This window comes from Microtus oregoni, unplaced genomic scaffold (genome assembly GCF_018167655.1).
Source record: "Microtus oregoni isolate MIOR12 unplaced genomic scaffold, Mior012 000002F_ref0000024, whole genome shotgun sequence".
NCBI lineage: Eukaryota > Metazoa > Chordata > Mammalia > Rodentia > Cricetidae > Microtus > Microtus oregoni.
This window is the reverse complement of record NW_024543061.1, coordinates 10,098,058-10,115,517: the sequence shown is the minus strand read 5'-3', so window position 1 is coordinate 10,115,517 and position 17,460 is coordinate 10,098,058. Positions and strand designations below refer to the sequence as shown.

At 40.8% G+C, this 17,460-nt stretch overlaps 2 protein-coding genes across 3 annotated transcripts in view; one reads left to right on the top strand and one right to left on the bottom strand.

Annotated features, from left to right (window-relative positions):
* The window catches only part of LOC121441603 (zinc finger protein 431-like), an 81,237-nt gene extending 64,604 nt beyond the window's left edge, over positions 1–16,633 (bottom strand). For both annotated transcript variants that reach the window (XM_041642815.1, XM_041642822.1), the window contains exon 1: positions 16,123–16,633. In XM_041642815.1, coding sequence (XP_041498749.1) covers positions 16,123–16,125 — 3 coding nt within the window. In that variant the 5' untranslated portion in view covers positions 16,126–16,633. The remainder of the gene's footprint in view (positions 1–16,122) is intronic.
* LOC121441619 (60S ribosomal protein L17) lies at positions 5,239–5,824 on the top strand. Its single transcript, XM_041642840.1, has one exon. It carries the CDS (start codon positions 5,262–5,264, stop codon positions 5,814–5,816), a length of 555 nt encoding a protein of 184 aa, XP_041498774.1. The 5' UTR covers positions 5,239–5,261; the 3' UTR covers positions 5,817–5,824.
* Positions 16,634–17,460: the final 827 nt, after the last annotated feature.

The following is a 17,460-nucleotide window of genomic DNA, read 5'->3' as shown; positions in this document are numbered from 1 at the left end:
CATATCCTGCCAAGACAGGGTAAGATAGTTTTGAAAAGTTGCTTGCCTTAGAAAATGGTATGTCAGTTATGTTAGGCCTTAGCCAAAGTTGGTTGCTTCAACGCTGCTAATGTGACTTTGGGTGATTGCCCAGGTAGCTAGTTGTCTCTGTAATTTGTTGCATGTTTTGGAAGTTGTTTTACTGAACTTCCTAATTACCCAGGTAACATTATTTCCCTTCTCAGATCTTCGATGGGGTTGAAGACTATATAAATGTAGTTACTTTCTCTCATGACTTGGCCAAGTTATTTATTATACAAGACCTAAGCTAGTTAGAATAGGATATTTGTACTTATTGTATATAATTTCATAGTAGGTTTAGAACTCTCTTATTTAAACAAAAGGGGGAGGTGTTGCAGGAGGTCCTCCCACTCCTCCAGCCTATCACCGCTGAGGTACCAGCCCACCGGGGCGTGGTTTCTCTCCCTTTAAAAAAGCGGCCACTTCCCTCTTCTCTCTCTCTTCACTTCCTGCTCCGCCTGCGACTAGACTCCTTTCCTGGTTGCGAAGAGGGCTGTTGCCTGGGACAGTGATCTGTAAGTTTTTTCCCCTTTAAATAAATACCACCCTAATAATCATAACCCCGAATTGGTGTGGCATTGTTTGTGACTTACGCCTTCAGTCACTTGACTGTGGCTTACGGGCATGAGTCTAACCAGCATCCATCTCGAGGAGGAGAGCCATAGCATCTGCCACATTGCCTTCTTCCTCCCAGAATTCTGTTCTGTCTACCATGCCCATCTAAGGGCTGCCCTATCAAAAGGCCAAGGCAGTTTTCTTTATTCAACCATTGAAAGCAACAGATAGAAAGAATACCCTTTCCCATTTTTCTGTTTAAACAAAGAAAGGCTTTAACTTTAACATAGTAACATTACATATAACAAAACAGTTATTAAGCAAGAATTAGTTACAATATTTAGATCTATTTTACCTTTTATAATAACTAAGGAAAACTATAACTATCTATTGATTCTTCAACTCCATCAAAGACTCCAGAAGGATATAATATCACTTAAGTAAACAAGAAGTAAGCAACTTCTAAAACTCTAGAAATGACAGAAGACATCTTGCGGCCTGGACAGTCACCCAAAGTTCTCTTGTACCTTTGGGGCATCCATCTTCAGCCCACAGGCCCATAGTATCCTGTAGACATTTCCATAAAGCAGGAAAATTCAAAGACAGTTCAGTCACTTTCTTTTGTATCCTGAAGAATGTCTCACAGACTCTTTCATGAATCAGGAACCCCGAAGAATCATCTCACCTTTAGGCAAGTTCAGTAGGCCTCTCTCGGTGGGTTCTTTCTATGGCTTACTGGCATGAGTCTAATCATTGTCCATCTCAGAGAGGAGAGCCATGGCATCTACTATACTGCCTTCTTCCTCTCAGAATTCTGTTCTGTCTACTATGCCCATCTAAAGACTGCCCTATCAAAAGGCCAAGGCAGTTTTATTTATTCAACCAATGAAAGCAACACATAGAAAGAAGATCCTCCTACACCAGGTGCCTATTTAGACTGAAATCATATGATCTCAATCTCCTTTTTCTGCTATTACTCTTAACATTCCCATCTTCCTGGTCCTACAAAAGCAGCCAATTAAGTTCTATGTACAACTTTCTATGGTTTTTGCAACCTAAAGTCATGATATATTTGACATTCTTTTGTTTTTTTTAGGATGCCATGCTGTGTAATTTTTATTTTCTTATAAAAATTAGTAAAGTCTTACAGAGAATTACAGAGAATTATTTTCAATGAGTTGTATCAAACTCAATGTATAATTCCATTTCATTCAGTTGTGTGGTACTAATAAATACTAATAAAGTATTATTTTTTTATATATTTTTTTATTGAGAAAAGGAAAAAAAACAAGTTTCCGCCTCCTCCCATCCTCCCTTTTTTCTCCCCCTCCTCCCACCCTTCTCCCCTTCCCCCCACTCCTCTCCCCCTCCCTCTCCAGTCCAAAGAGCAGTCAGGGTCCTTGCCCTGTGGTAAGTCCTAAAGTCATGATATAATGACATTCTTACAAAAGAAAACATTTCAGGTTCTGCATAAGAAAAACAAATCCCTTTTGTTGTTTCGGTTTTTTTTTTTTTTTGGTATAACTTGTGTTTTTGCTGCTGTGATTAAATCTGATAACCAGAAGCAGCTCAGGCTGATTGTGTCAGATCACATTCCATCGTTTTGGGAAACTTAAGATAGCAAATCAAGCTAACAATTAGAGGCAAAAGTCATGGGCAATGATTGTTTCCTGGCTCAATCTCTTGCCTAGTCACTGTCTCATGTGGAGATAGCTTCCATTTCTAGTTCAGGCCCACTTTCTTAGGGATAATGCCACCCTCAATGGAGGAATCATCCCACATAAATCGTCAATCAACATAATCTCTCAGAGATACATTTTCTGGCTATTATGTATAAAGTCACTATGAACATACTTGAGAAGGAATCCTTCTAGAAGAATCTTTTGGTATTATATACAAGAGTGGTATAAGTTAGTCTGGAGATAGACTGATTCTCAATTTTCTGAAGATTGAATATTGTTTTCCACAATGGCTGTACAACTGTGTACTTGCAAAAGCAATGAATCCCCTTGTTCCATGTCCTTGCCAGCATTAGTTTTCCTTGTTGTTATATACTTAACTATTCTGAAAGATTAAGATGAAATCTCATAGTAGTTTTAATATGTATTTCCATGATGGCTAAAGATGGTGAAAATTTCTTCTAGTTTCTCATCCACTTTAGAAACGTTTACTGAGAATTGTATTTAGAGGTGTACACAATCATAATTGGATTATAAGGTTTGTCCTTGTCTTATTCCTTGAGTGTTATTTATTGACATAAGTGAGGATACCCAGAAGCACAGAGACAAACATGTTATATACAGTGTAAATTAGCAGTTAAGTAAAGTACAATCATGGTAATTACAGTTAATCCAAGAACAAGGTATAGATACACAGCGGCTAAGCAACAAGAACAGATCTAGGGGAAATGAAGGGAACTCCCTGGGAAGAGAAACTACAATAGATTTTATGGGTGCACTGGAAGCCAGTGGCGATGGGAACAGTAAAAGTCAGGTGAGTGATGAAGGTATGGAGGAAGAGATGAAAAAGAGAGATGATGGGAATAGGAGATCTTTCAGCAGGGGATATGAAATTAGTGCAGTGAAAACGTCATAGAACATAGAACCTATAACCCTCATTAGGGCTAGTAGTGATCAAGATTACAGGGGCTAAACCAGCCATCTTCTGTAACTATATAAAGCTCACAGTAGGTCTGGGACACCAAGCCAGCCATAAAACATTTGATACACGTATTTCCTGACTGCAAAATATGCAGGGGAAATGGTGGCTCACTCAGAACTGCTATAGTGGCTAATAACTGGTCTAACTTGAAGCCCAAATTGTGAGAATAAGTGAACGTTCCTGAATGGCCAGGAACCAGAATTTGAATGACTCAGAAAACTATGGTAGAATCAAATACAACTAAAGAAGAAAAAAAAAAAAATCAATGAATGGTTCAACCTATTTTCAGCTATAATCATAGATTGGCACTTAACCCAATATTTATCAGAGTCTTCTTTCAGCAGCTCATGGAAAAACCTGCAGAGATCCCTACCCAAACATTAGCTTGAGCTATAGAAATTCTATAGAAAGAGGGGTTAGGATTGTAGGATCCAGAGGGGTTGAGGAAAAACAGGGCCCACTGAATCAAGTAAGCAAGGCTTGTAAGGGCTCAGAAAAATGTAAGTGGCAATCATGGAGACTTCAAGTCAACGTGCCAGGTCTTCTGCACACATGCTGCTATGGTTTTATGGCTTATGGATTTGTGGTTGTCCTAACAGTAGGAGTCCTATTGTCTGTGACTCTATTGCCTCCTCTAGCTACCTTTTCCCTCCTATTGTATTGCCTTGTACAGCCTTGATAGAGGAGTTTGTGCCTGGACTTATTACTCCTTGGTACGATGTGTTTGGTTGAAATCCCTGGAAGATGTACTTTTTCTGAAGGAAAACTGTAGCAGTGAATCTAGGGGAATGGAGATGTGGTGTGAGGAGACAGGAAGCAGTGCAAGAAGGAGACACTGCAGTCAGGATGTACTGTATGAGAGAAGAATAAATACAAAAAAAGTACAAAGGAAGATGCATATAGTCTAAGTTCAATGATTCTCATAATCTATATCAAAGCAAAGAGTGCAAATGTCCAATGTCCCTTCTGACACTCAAGGCAATCTCTTGACTCTCACACCTTGTAAAATCAAGAAACAAATTAGTGACTTCCAACAAATCATGGTATAGTATATATTCTCATACAGAAAAAGAGGAATATGATTGTGTTCCAGCTCCCAACCCAGGCAAACATCCCCTACTCATATGCACGTTACAGAAGCCACAAGAACAGGGAGGCAGTCCACCAGCCCATGAAACTTTTACATTCCCTATGTTCTCACAGACACAAAATCCTCCACCAACCCTACAGTTGCTATCCCAAAAGCAATGTCTCCACTCCAGAATTGAAAGACTTTCCTGTGTTCAAGTGAAGCCCACATCAGCAAGAACAGGTAGGCAACCTGACTCCCTGCTGGATGAGAGGACATGACAGCCATGAAAAATCATTGTAGACTTCTTGCCTGTGTAACTCCTCCATTCATTCAATAAACCCCCCCCCCCGCCCCAACACTATCCCCAATCCTACTTCCTGGCTCATCTCTGTGTTGTAGCCTCCAAATTGGGTGGAGACCATTCACTCAAATAAAAAACCAGAAGTCTATTTAGGCAACCTACCCACTGGCTTCTCCCACTCTCCCAGTGTCCCCTAATACTATCTCCAAGCTCCTTCCCCTCTTCCTTTTTTATATCCTCAAACTTTGACAGTTGCTCCCACCTGAAACAAATGTCACACCTTCTACAAAATTTCCAACCACCAATTTTGGTTGAGAACCCATGATCAACTATAGGCCACACAGAACAGAGAAATCAGAAAGCAAGAGAAACTAAGGAACAAAACACCCATTTAACAGAGACAAACAGAGAAATCAGCACTTAGAACCACAACCCAACCACCTCAAACCCAGATAGGTAGACTCCAGTATAAGAACACAAAGTCAGGATCAACCAGATCAATATGTTACTACCAGATTATGAAGAACAGATGTCCTTAAAAAGGAAGTGAATGAATCCCTTAAAGAAAGCAGGGTACCTCTTCCTGTAAGCGGCCAGAGGTGACCCGTGAAGATGGTTCGCTACTCTCTTGACCCAGAAAACCCTACAAAATCATGCAAATCGAGAGGATCAAACCTTCGGGTTCACTTTAAGAACACCCGTGAAACGGCCCAGGCCATCAAGGGTATGCATATCCGAAAAGCCACCAAGTATCTGAAAGATGTCACTTTGAAGAAGCAGTGTGTGCCATTCCGACGGTACAATGGTGGAGTTGGTAGGTGCGCCCAGGCCAAACAGTGGGGCTGGACACAGGGTCGGTGGCCAAAAAAGAGTGCAGAATTTTTGCTGCACATGCTGAAAAATGCAGAGAGCAATGCTGAACTGAAGGGTTTAGATGTGGACTCTCTGGTCATTGAGCACATCCAGGTGAACAAAGCACCTAAGATGCGCCGACGAACTTACAGAGCTCATGGCCGGATTAACCCATACATGAGCTCCCCCTGCCACATCGAGATGATCCTCACTGAAAAGGAACAGATTGTTCCAAAGCCAGAAGAGGAGGTTGCACAGAAGAAAAAGATATCCCAGAAGAAACTGAAGAAACAAAAACTTATGGCACGGGAATAAATTCAACATGAAATTAATGCAGATAAAAGTAAAAAAAAAAAAAGAAAGCAGGGTAAAAATAATGAAATATTTTCAAAAATTATTAATTTCCTTAAAGCAAAATAAGAAAACAAAAGAAAAAAAAAAACACCCAAACCAAGCAGTTGATGGAAATGAATGAATGTGCATAAGAGCCTAATTTAGAAAACAGAAAAAAATTTTAAAAATGGAAACTGAAGGAATTCTGGAAATGAAAATCTAGAGTGGCAAGCTTCACCATAATAATATCAGACATGGAACAGAGAATTTCAGGCTTTAAAGGTATAATAGAAGAAATGGATTTATTAATCAGGGAAAATATTAAATCTAAAAATTTCCTAAAACGTAACAGCCAGAAAATCTGAAACACTATGAAATGTCAAAATGTAAGAAAAATAGGAATTAAAGAAGAATCTTAGCTCTAACGCCAATAAATTAGTTTCAAAAAACTTCATAGTCAAAAACTTTCCTAACTAACTGGATATAGGATAACACAGCCCAATGAATGGACTAAGTGAACTAATGGACTATGGTGAGGTACATTTTGACCTAACTTGCTTGTTTCTTGGTGTGATTAAATTCTCTATCCAAAAGCATATTTGATTGATATTACCAGATCACATCCCACAACTGGTAGCTTAGGGTAAAAACTCAAGCTAGAAATTTAAGGCAAAAACCACAAGAGAACATTATATTGTTTTCTGGCTTTCTCTCTTGCTTAATTACGGTCTCAGATTCAGCTAGCTCTCTTGTTCATCTCAGGCCCACTTGCTTAGGATATTCGAACATCAGTGGAAGAGGATCCCAAATCAACACATTTTTTTACAAAATTGGAACTAGCAGTTCTGATCTGGGCACAGCCTCAAGTGATGCCCCCTCAAATTACTCTAGGCTACATCATGTTAACAGCTAATTAAGACAGACAATAAAATATGAGAAGTTTTTTTTTCTAAAAAAAAAAAAGCCAGCATGTTAACGATATCAATTATTTAAGCAACAACTACAACAACAACAACAACAAAAATGAAGATGGCAACAACAGCAAAATACAGGTATACCAAGTAATGAGGAGAAGTGAGCCTCCTAGATCAAGAAGAGAAAACTACAACTGCCTTTCCAAAGAAACTTCCCAAGACAACAAATGCTCAAAGAACTCGTAACATCATAATAGTAAACTTTCTGAATAAAAAATGGTGAAGATCATCATTTTCTAGAGAAACAACAATAAACTTAAATGATAATTAATAAAATCAGCAACATAGATAAAACCACTGGTAAAACAATACACAAAGACAGACCTACAAACATACGGTCACTTATACAAGAACAAGATTCTAATCAAAATGTAACCAGAAGAAAGCAATAGTCAGGACTCATTCTGTGCACTGCAGCTGTGACTTTTGCCAATAACAGAAAATGGATTGGACAAGGAGAGCTTTTCCACCAAAACTGGAGAGACTCACTGGAAGATTTCTGATTCTTTAAATTTGTACAAAACAGTTTTGATTACTAAAAGAATGTCATTCACTTATAATAAACTATTTGTTAAGATCACTTAGGCATCATTTTGTTTCTTGTGACAGATGACTGTCTATAAGTGTGCAGCAGAGAGAGGAAATAAAAACTTTTCCAAACCTAATGCAAGATAGCAGACTGTTAAGAAAACAGTTCATGATTTATATTATACACTTAAAGTAATGTGTTTTGTTTTTATTGCTTTATGAGTCACAAGAACTTTTGAAAACAATTCCAACCACACAGTTTGTATATCTTTTTTGTGTGAGAGAGAATGCCTTCCATGTGTATAGAGGTGACATACAGGGGAAGAGGATGTCAAATTCCCTGGATCTGGAGTAGCAGGAAATGACAGGCCTTCGAACTTGGGTATTGATATGAGCAGACCTAAGAATTTCAATCTCTGAAAAACTTAAATTTTAGATTGGCATGAGCTGAGCCAAACTTCAATTACATCACTCTGGTTCTTGTGTGGTTTACAACTTTTACAAACTTTTACAGCGACTATGGAAATCAAAATGGCAGTCCTCAGAAAACAGGAGCTGCTATACTATTTTGTGGCATATACCCAAAGGATGCTCCATTCTGAAGTTGGTTTTTTTCTTCTTTTATCTTTTGAGCCTCACCACCCAGCTCCCCATTAAAACAGAGACTTATTCTTACCTATGAATACCCAGGCTGAGCTTGGTTTCTTTCTCTACAGCTTTTCTTAATTTATGTCATCTACATTTCACCTCTGGTCTTTCATCTTTCTCTGTTACAAATACTTTTCTTTACTTCTTACATCAAGGCTGGCCTTGCAGCTCTGTGGCTGGTCTGTAATGTCCTCCTATCCTCTTTTTCCTCCTCAATTCTTATCTCTTTTACCTTCTATTTATTATCTCTGCCGGAAATCCTCACATATTCCTCTCCTGCTTATCTACTGACCATTCAGATCTTTATTAGACCAATCAGGTGTTTTAGGCAGGCAAAGTAACACAGCTTCACAGAGTTAAATAAATGCAACATAAGAATGTAATACATTCTTGCATCACTAAACAAATATTTCACAGTATAATTGAATGTAACACATCTTCAAACAATATTTCACAAGATTTCCCCTTTTGTCTAAATCAAAATGAAAGAGTATAACTTTTACTTTCCCCGCAGATAACGTTTCCTATTCATTAGCATTTGAAATATTTCAAGTTAATAAGCTGCAGTGTAATCAATCTCTGGGGATCTTAATTACCCCTTGATGTTTATTAAGCATGTCTTTTAGAGTGCCAGATGAAATGTTAACTAATGAATCTTTATCAAGAAAATACAGGAATTTAGATATCAGTGGTACGAACCTGAATGATTAGAGATGCAGTGGATCAGTCACTGGTGACTCATATCTTTTCCATTCTCCATCCACAAAAGGTCAATATCTTCTAACAGCCCCACCTTGCCACTATATGTTTCTTTTCTTGTCACAGTATTGGACCACTATGATATTTTTTGGTCAGCTAATAGCTATTTCTGTTTTCTTACACCAAGAAAGCTTTATAATCAAAGTTTGATCAACATATCTCACAATATCCTGCAACTTCTCATGTATTGTACTCTTTTCCAAGTTCTACTCCCCATATGCAACTCTCCATGGCAGATGTCTCATTGCTTGGGTATCTCAATATCCTGTGGTTTCAAATGCAACCCAGCGTCATCTCTACTGCTTCTTGCAATGAACTCTCACAATCTCTTCACTGGGGCTATGATCCTGCCAAACATAGATGGGTACAACAGTGATGTACTGACCACAGAAGAATCCATGACCTTTACATTTTACAGCTTTCCTGTGTCCAGAATCAGTACAACATACATTATCTCACCAAAATATAATAGACGCTACCAAGCCTAGACCAAATTTGGTGATGTTTTTGTATGATGTTGCTGCTGTCAAGAAATTACTTTGTGTACTCTTCCATAAAATTAGGACTTAGCTGGATAGAGCACCTTCCAAGGCTTCAAATGTAGAACCAGGGTCTTCCCTTCAATGGAGCTAAAATCATCGATAATCCCTGAATCCTTTTTGGCATTGTACTGCCATCTGAAACTACCTATTGCTGTTTTTCTCAACAAAATGAAAACTTTCTGATGTGGGGTATTCTGTATTCTGTGAATATGTGTTGGTTTGTGTGGTTAATGATTAAAGCTCTTTTGGTGGTGTAGGAGGTCCTTCTGTATTTGTATTGCTTTCATTGGTGGAATAAATAAACTGCCTTAGCCTTTTGATAGGGCAAAATTTAGATAGGTGGAGTAGACCAAACAGGATGCTGGGAAGAAGGGTAGTGTGGCAGACGCCATGATTCTCCTGTCTGAGACAGATGCTGGTTAGATTCATGCTGGTAAGCCACAGTCAAGTGGTGATACATATTAATGGAAATGGATTAAATCAAGGTATGAGAATTGGCCAAGAAGAAGCTAGATACAATGGGCCAGGCAGTAATTTAATTAATACAATCTCTATGTGGTTATTTCAGGGGGTTAAGCTAGCCAGGCGGCTAGATGCAACCTGCACCCCTACTATATTTTGGTATAAGGCAAGGCAAAATATAGCTAAGTGGAAAAACTAACAGATATACAGAAAGAAAGATGTCAGAATAATAGAGACACTAAGAGCTACCAGAGAAGCAAGATGTAAGGTAACCAACCAGGAACCATGGGGCAGAGGTAGCAAGTAATAATCTGAGCCACTGGCCAAATATTATAATTAATAAAAGCCTTTGAGTTGTTATTGAGAAATTGGTGGGTGGGAGAGAAATATCCAACTACACTTTTCATTTCTTTCTCCTTGTTTCTTTTTTACTGTTGATGTGACTGTACCATCAGTAATAACTATGCAACAGAAGAAATATTTGGTCTAAGAAATCAGATAATACTGCCTTACTTACTTGGGACATCGAGAAAATAAGAAGGATGTGGGACCATATATCACACAAATGACTGGTAACTAAATTTTTCATGAAGTCTTCTAAGCACCTGTGCTTACTTACCAATCAACTGATAGGGCCCTGAAGAATGAACTCAGGCTTGGGCTGCAGTCACCACAGAAAGAGGATGCTATGACAGTTTTATGGAGAGCTACCAATTTTTTTTAGCTTTATCAGAAACATAAGATAATGGCAATTTCCAGGATAAAAACTCTTTAGTTGTCAAGACACAAAGAAGTTTGAAAGATATACTGGGTACACAAAATGAATGTCTAACATCAATTGTCCTATGAAACTTCTATGATTCCTTGACCACTAAGCAATCATACACAGAAACACAAATAAGCCTTAATGCTTCACTACCTGAGGGGATGCATCAGTGTTTCAGGAACTAGAAGACACACTCTGCTCCAGGAGCCATGGACATTTACTATATATATATGTGTGTGTGTATATATGATATATATCTTATATATATATACATACACATATATGTCATACCAAAAAAGATTTCAGATCCCCTGAATCTGGAATAGTAAAAAGTTAAAAAGCGTCCCAATTTGAGTGTAGATAATGAAACTCAGGTCATCCTCAAAAAGAAATTGTGCTTGGTCACATACCAAGACCAATAACACCTTCTGTACAATAAACCAAAAGTCTTTTACAAATTAACAACAACAGGAACAAGAGGCTAAATAAGTAAATAAGTGAATAAATGATCCTTGGAAACATGATGCAGTAAGATTAAGGTGTTTTGTGTGATAAATTTGCACCATAAAATGAATTCAATGAAATGACAATGCCCATCACTTTATAAGAGGTAAGCTGATTACAAAGCTACATTCACAGTGGAAACACTCAGAATGCTCAATGGAATTATGAGAAAGTAGAACAGAGATTGATATAATATGACTTCAATACTTACTTATATTTATACTAAAGATACAACAATTAAAAATATATACAATATTTATGAAAGAATAAAGGGGGGGTGTAGAAAAAAGGCCAAGAACAAAGATATGAAAATATTGTCAACTTTTAATCAGATCAAAGGAAATTTTTAGCAAGAAAAAGTGTGATTATGGCTAATGTTACCAATCTATCTATAATCCTATTAGCATAGAAATTAAATAAATACAGACATCACAACTTTCATAAAATCAGCCCAAAGTGACCTTTAAATTGTTTTTGTCCCTCTAGCTACTAACATTTCTTCCAAAGACTGAAACCCCATGCTCTAGAGATCTCTCTGCAAATGAAGGTGATTCCTTGCTATGGTTCTGCAGCCATGTATACCTCCTTGTGGTATAAGAAAAATGCAGTTTTGATTTGAATTCTGAACTATCATGCACCTACACCATGCACACCTGAGAAATCTCACAGATCAGAAACTCCTTTTGTCCTCTGGAACTAAATTTCACTTAATCACACCATTGTGGGAGGTGGAAAGAGAAAGTTAACAGTATTCTAGTCATGTATTGATGAAAGGTGATCCCATCACCATCTTTCTAACAGTTTCTAAACTACTTGTAACATTTACGAGAAAAACCTGAGAGTGGAATGTCATCCTCAGAACTTCTAGTAAGAAGACCTTCAGTTTTCCAATCTGTCTCCCTCTGCACACAAAATGCAGTGCTCATGTGTGCACACTGGACTACAAGCATCATATCCTCCCATTCCAGGGCTGCAGAGTCTCCCACTTCCCAGGAAATCCATAGACAGGGAGGCTCACAGGACAAGGGCCATTGTCCAAGTCACCACATGGCCACACATAATCAGTCTGGCTTAAGGTCCATCCAATTCCAAGCAGAAATGACAGCACAGCAGACCTGCTCTGAACATGCCAAACTCAGCAAGGCACAGCTTGTTGTCTTCCTTACAACTCACTCCAGCAAAAGCAGAGAGGAATCCCAGAAAGAACCCGAAAATTAAGCATCACCAGTAATCCTGATTTCTCAGACTTCCCAAAGTTCCTCATTGGTTAGTGCCTCATTGGATGTGCCTCTGAATGCTAGCAGCTCCTTTACTGGGTTAGACAAGATCAAATGACTCAGGCAACACATTCCTTCTAGCTCTGACCTTCCAGGGCAATAGAGATGACCTTATCTTCTATTCTCATGAACACATCCTGATCTTCATCCTAATCACATGTTTCCTGTGTGCACATTCCATTACACATGCAATGTCTAGTTCAGTGAACCCATTGCCTCATACATGGAAAATCCTGCAGACAAACACAGGTCACAGTCAACTGTTGTTAAAGAAATAGAAGTAATGAATTAGAAAACAATGAGGCGTCATGGTATGCTTGGAAGCAAGAAGAGAATGTGAAGATAATGGAGATATAATCTCAAAATTAATTTTGAAATGTTGAAATAGACTTTATAGCCATGTGGTCCAGACTAGGGATTAGAGCATATCAAAGAGTTCTCGCACCTTTTCTCTAAGGTGCACATCTTAAACGAGAAAAATAACAGCCTTTTAGGAAGGATCACAACAGTTTGCTTATTTGTCAAGCAGGACTGAACATATCTGCATAGGACTCTGCTTAATTACACCTTCAGTATTCATTGCATCAAGATAACCGTTCTAAACTGTACACCGACACTGATCTGTGTTCATTCACATGATATGAATTAAAACATGCTGGGAAATCACTCCCATGACCACAATTAAGTCCTTTATCATAATGCTGATTCCAGGAGCTGGTTGCCTACCCTGTTTCCCTGGCAAAGTACAGAATAAATTCTTCCCCCTGTTTTGGTCAGAAGACAGAAGCAATGTTCCATATGTGGATCCTTTTCCTGTGACTGCACTGGAGAGCTGACTAAATGACTCAAACAGATTATTTTAAAACTGAGATAGATGGTACAGTCATGCAATTTAATAATATTGAAGGTATAATATAGAGGACAACAAGGCCAGTTTCTTGAGTGCAACAGACTGGAATCGGGGCCACCCAACTCAACCTTAGAGATCCTATCTCAAACACAGTTTTTCCAAGAGGATGAAAAACAACAGTTCTAGAAATAATATGCCTTTATGTGAAAAATCACTTCACATAAAGTTAATTAACAAAGAAAAATCTCGTTATTGATGGTCTTATCCATCTCTGCCTGAAGCTTAAACAATTCAAAAGAGATAGGGAATTTGTAGGTCTAGTCACCCAGGCAGACGGGAGGGTTAGACAGCAAAGATGTTCCCAGAACACTTTCGTAAGTACACCAGTGGCATGAAACATTGGCAGGGTCCTGTGGTGAAGGTCACAGGGGTTGAGGAAGATAGGACAAGTAGAAGGTAGCGAAGTGATAAGTAGCCAAGCATTGGTGGCACAGGCCTTTACCCAGTATTCTAGAGGCAAAGCAGGCAGATCTCTGGGAGTTCAAAGCCAGCATGGTCTAAAAGAGTTAGTTCCAAGACATGTTTCGAAGCTACAGAGAAACCCTGTCCAAAAAACGAAAAACAAAACAAAACAAAAAAAAAAAAGATAAAAGCTAGGGTGGGGATTTCTTGCACACGTCAAGTTCCATGCCAAGTAAGTTTCTTAAGACCAGAATCTTGTATCCAACTTCTGGGGGGAAATGGAAGGAAAAGAAAACTTCCCACAGGTCAGGGAACCCTAATTGCTCTTCGAGCTGATGAGGGAGGGAGACTTGATCGGGGGAGGGGGAGGGAAATGGGAGGCGGTGGCAGGGAGGAGGCAGAAATCCTTAATAAATAAATAAATTTAAAAAAAAGAATTTCAAAGAAAAAAAAGAAAAGAAAAAACAACAATAAAAAAAAACTTCAATGAAGTCAGCAGAAACTTGCATACATAGTACAAATTCAAGGGGAGGCTAATCAAACAATGCTACACAAGGGGAACATGGGGTGTTATGTGATCATTACTAAAACCAAAAAGGCCTTGGGATTGACAACCATAGTGTTAGGCGGGAGCCTAGGCACCAGTCCCTGGCATTTATCTCAGCCCTCAGGCCTGGTCTGGACTTCAAATCCCAGCAGGCCAGTCCTTACCCCTCCCTGGGGGTGAGGTCAGGACCACTCCCCAGGGTACTTAAGTGATCCCCCAAAAGAAGAACACGTGGTCCCCCTTTCTTCTTCCCTGGGTCGCATTCCTGCGGCTTCCCAGTTTCCCCCTAGGGGCCACACGAAAGCGCAGATCTCCCATTAAACCTGGATATTTCTTAATTCGGCTTGTTTTGATTTGGCTTGATTGGGAATTTTTGCATCCTCAGAGAGCTTGCTTAGGAAATATTCCTAACACATAGCTCTGAGGAGTTCTCAGGATCTATAGCAACACTTCCACAAAGGCCCTGACCCCAGGCAATTACCAAAGTTGTTCTATTCAACTGTCAATACATCAGACTCTAGGGAAGCTTACAAAGCCTAGGCCTTAGGCTGATATTCTCTCTCCCAAGAATGTCCCTTCTCCCTGCTGGAGAGCCTAAAATAAAAGCCTTAGTTGATCAGGTCAGTACTTCACACAACAGTGTTTCATTTTTCAAAAAGCTGTCACCTGGTGTCATATTACCCATTAGGCCGAACTATGCTTTTCTCTAAAAGAAAACAAAACTACTATGGCACACCAGGCCTTAAAGTTGGCTGTGACCCTGTTACTCCCCTAGTTATAGGGCTGGGTTTTTTTTTCTTTTTTGATATGCAGATGGACCTAGTACCAGGTTGTATACCAGGGAAGACTTCTTTGTAAAGGTTTGGAGGCAAATGTCCGAAAAACCCTGTTGAATAAATGTGCATTTAGTATCCTAATCTCTAACAGGCCTGGTCAGCATATGCCCTGTTCTCTGGCAGCAACAGCTCCTGACAGGATAGAGCCTCCTTACAAGGGGCACCAATCTGCCTGGTTCTCAGGCAAAAAGAGCAGGGGCAGAGCCTGACTTGCCAGACTCTCTGTGGGGCTGAAAGGGATGATGAGGGTCACAACTCAGCCACCCTCCCCACGGGGCACCAGGGAAAAACACACCCACTGAGTAGGGTGTCTTTTGAAGCAGAAACTCCGTTATTGGTATCAAACAGGGACTTATATAGAGTTGTGATGGGGGTAGAGAAGCCTGGGATGGGCCAAGGTAGAGTAAGGAACAAGGGCCAATAGTACTTTGCCATGTTAGTGCTAACTGGGTAGAGGCAGGTCTTGGTCCAGGTAGTCAGAGACAGGTCTTCAAAAATCTGGCTAGACTCAGAAAGTTACACTAGGCCTCAGGCCAACTCAAGTTAGGCTCAGGAAAATACAATGGGAAATATTCAAGACCCTGCTTCATGAGGCCCGACAAGTATACAGAGACAGCCCTACCTCCCTTAAATTCTACTTTTTGAGACTTAATATTTTCTAAGTATTGAAAAATCCTTAATATTAGCAATTCTACTCTTCTACATCACGGCATGGAAGTGGAGGGATACCCCATACATGGTTGATTTTACAACCTCCACGATAACAACAGTAAACAGATCTCACACATGAAGGTAAAATGCACAGTGCTTAACATCTAGGACATACTAGAGAAACTAGACCTCCATGAGTTTGGCAACCTGCTTTCCATGAAAGCACTAAAAGCATTCTGATGTTGCCTAGAAAGAGGTTTCTCCACACAGCTCCCTGCTCCCAATGCTCTGAGAAGATTCAGCCCACAGTGCCAAGTTATTCAGAGACCTGCCCTATTCAGGGAGTTGCAGGCACCACGTTGAGCTGGAAAGCATGCGCAGAATCTGCATTTCCCATGCAGAATTGGAGAGGAACCACCACACCGGTTCCAGCATCTCACCATCTGTTCCTCCCAGTCCAGGGACAGCAGCCCCTCACTCACCATGTCGGGTTTCCTTGCTTTCCCAAGCGCTCCACGCAGTTTCCTGGAGGAGTTTTCGTTGAACAGCACACAAGACTGGCTCCACTTCCACTACACTGCGAAGCTGGAAACAGGAAGCGCCCTCCACCATTTCTGACTGGCAAATTACCTGGAGTTCCTGATTGGGTAGTGATGCCTGAGTGACAAGTGCACCTCCCATAGGGTGAGCCTCTTCTTAAAGACACAGCACAGTATTTGCTGACCCCGCTTTCCAAACCAAAGACCTTTTCTAGATCAGAAGATATGTGCTTTTCAATAGCACTTGCCCTTGGATCTGGTTCCAGACCCTACTATCTTCCTGTAGGCACTTCTCCTTCTTCCACCTGGACACACATGGCTGTTTCACAGCCCACTATTCTTTGTGGATAGAGTAATTCCTTGTCACAGGAGTGGAAGGATGCCCAGAAGAGATTTAAGGACACAAAAGGGAGTATTTGTTCTGTGGTTCAATGCTGAGGTAAAAATGAACTAAAGGTACTTTTTTCCTGGGTGTCACATGTACCTCAGAAAATCAGGAAAGAAAAGTAGGAACCAGGTCTTGGTGAGGGTGCAGGGCAGGTGGTAAGGGCGGTGGGAGACTTGGTTAGAGGTGGTCCAGGTTGGGCATGGCGGGGTAAGTGACTCAGGCGGCAGGCCCAAGGCTGATGTGAGGAGGGGTGGAGAGCGCCTGGAACTGGCGACCCAGAGCTTCAAGCTGACCAGATGAGGGTTTCCAGCGTCCTTAGAGCGCCCAGGGAGGAGCGTGGGGCGGGTCTAACTGTGGGGTTCAGCGGGGCAGGCGTCTGATATCTGGGCACAGTGCTAGCACCATCCAGCCCTAAACTTGTTACCAACAGGCGACCGCGGGAGCCCCTAGCAGCCTGCAGCGGAGGGGGTGGGCGGGGAGAGAGAGGGGAAGGCTGGAAGACGCTGAGGCGAACCGGTGGGCAGACCGGAAGTCGCCGTGAAAGCCCGGCGGCTCAGTACCCTGCCTCAGGCACACCTGCGCAGCAGCGGAAGTCCTTCGTCGCAGCGCCGTCCCTGTTACAGCCTGCTCCAAGCCCGCTGAGTAGCTGCCAGTCCTTGTGGCGGTTCGCGCAACTTTGACCAGGGCCGGGTCGCGGGGGAGCTGGAAAGCGGAAGGCGCGCGGCGAGGATCGTGGCAGGGGCTGCTGAGCCGGCAGCCTATTCGGTGCTGGCGGTCAGTCCTGTGCATTCGGCCTCCCCGAATCTGGGACGAATTCCCTCTCCAGACGACTTTCCAAATTAATTTTTTTACTCTTTTATTTTATTTTGGGGTCGGGGAGGGGAGGCGGGAGG

Bases quoted from the DNA above. Each gene is read 5' to 3' on its own strand.
- LOC121441619 (XM_041642840.1), top strand. From the start codon at position 5,262: ATGGTTCGCTACTCTCTTGACCCAGAAAACCCTACAAAATCATGCAAA.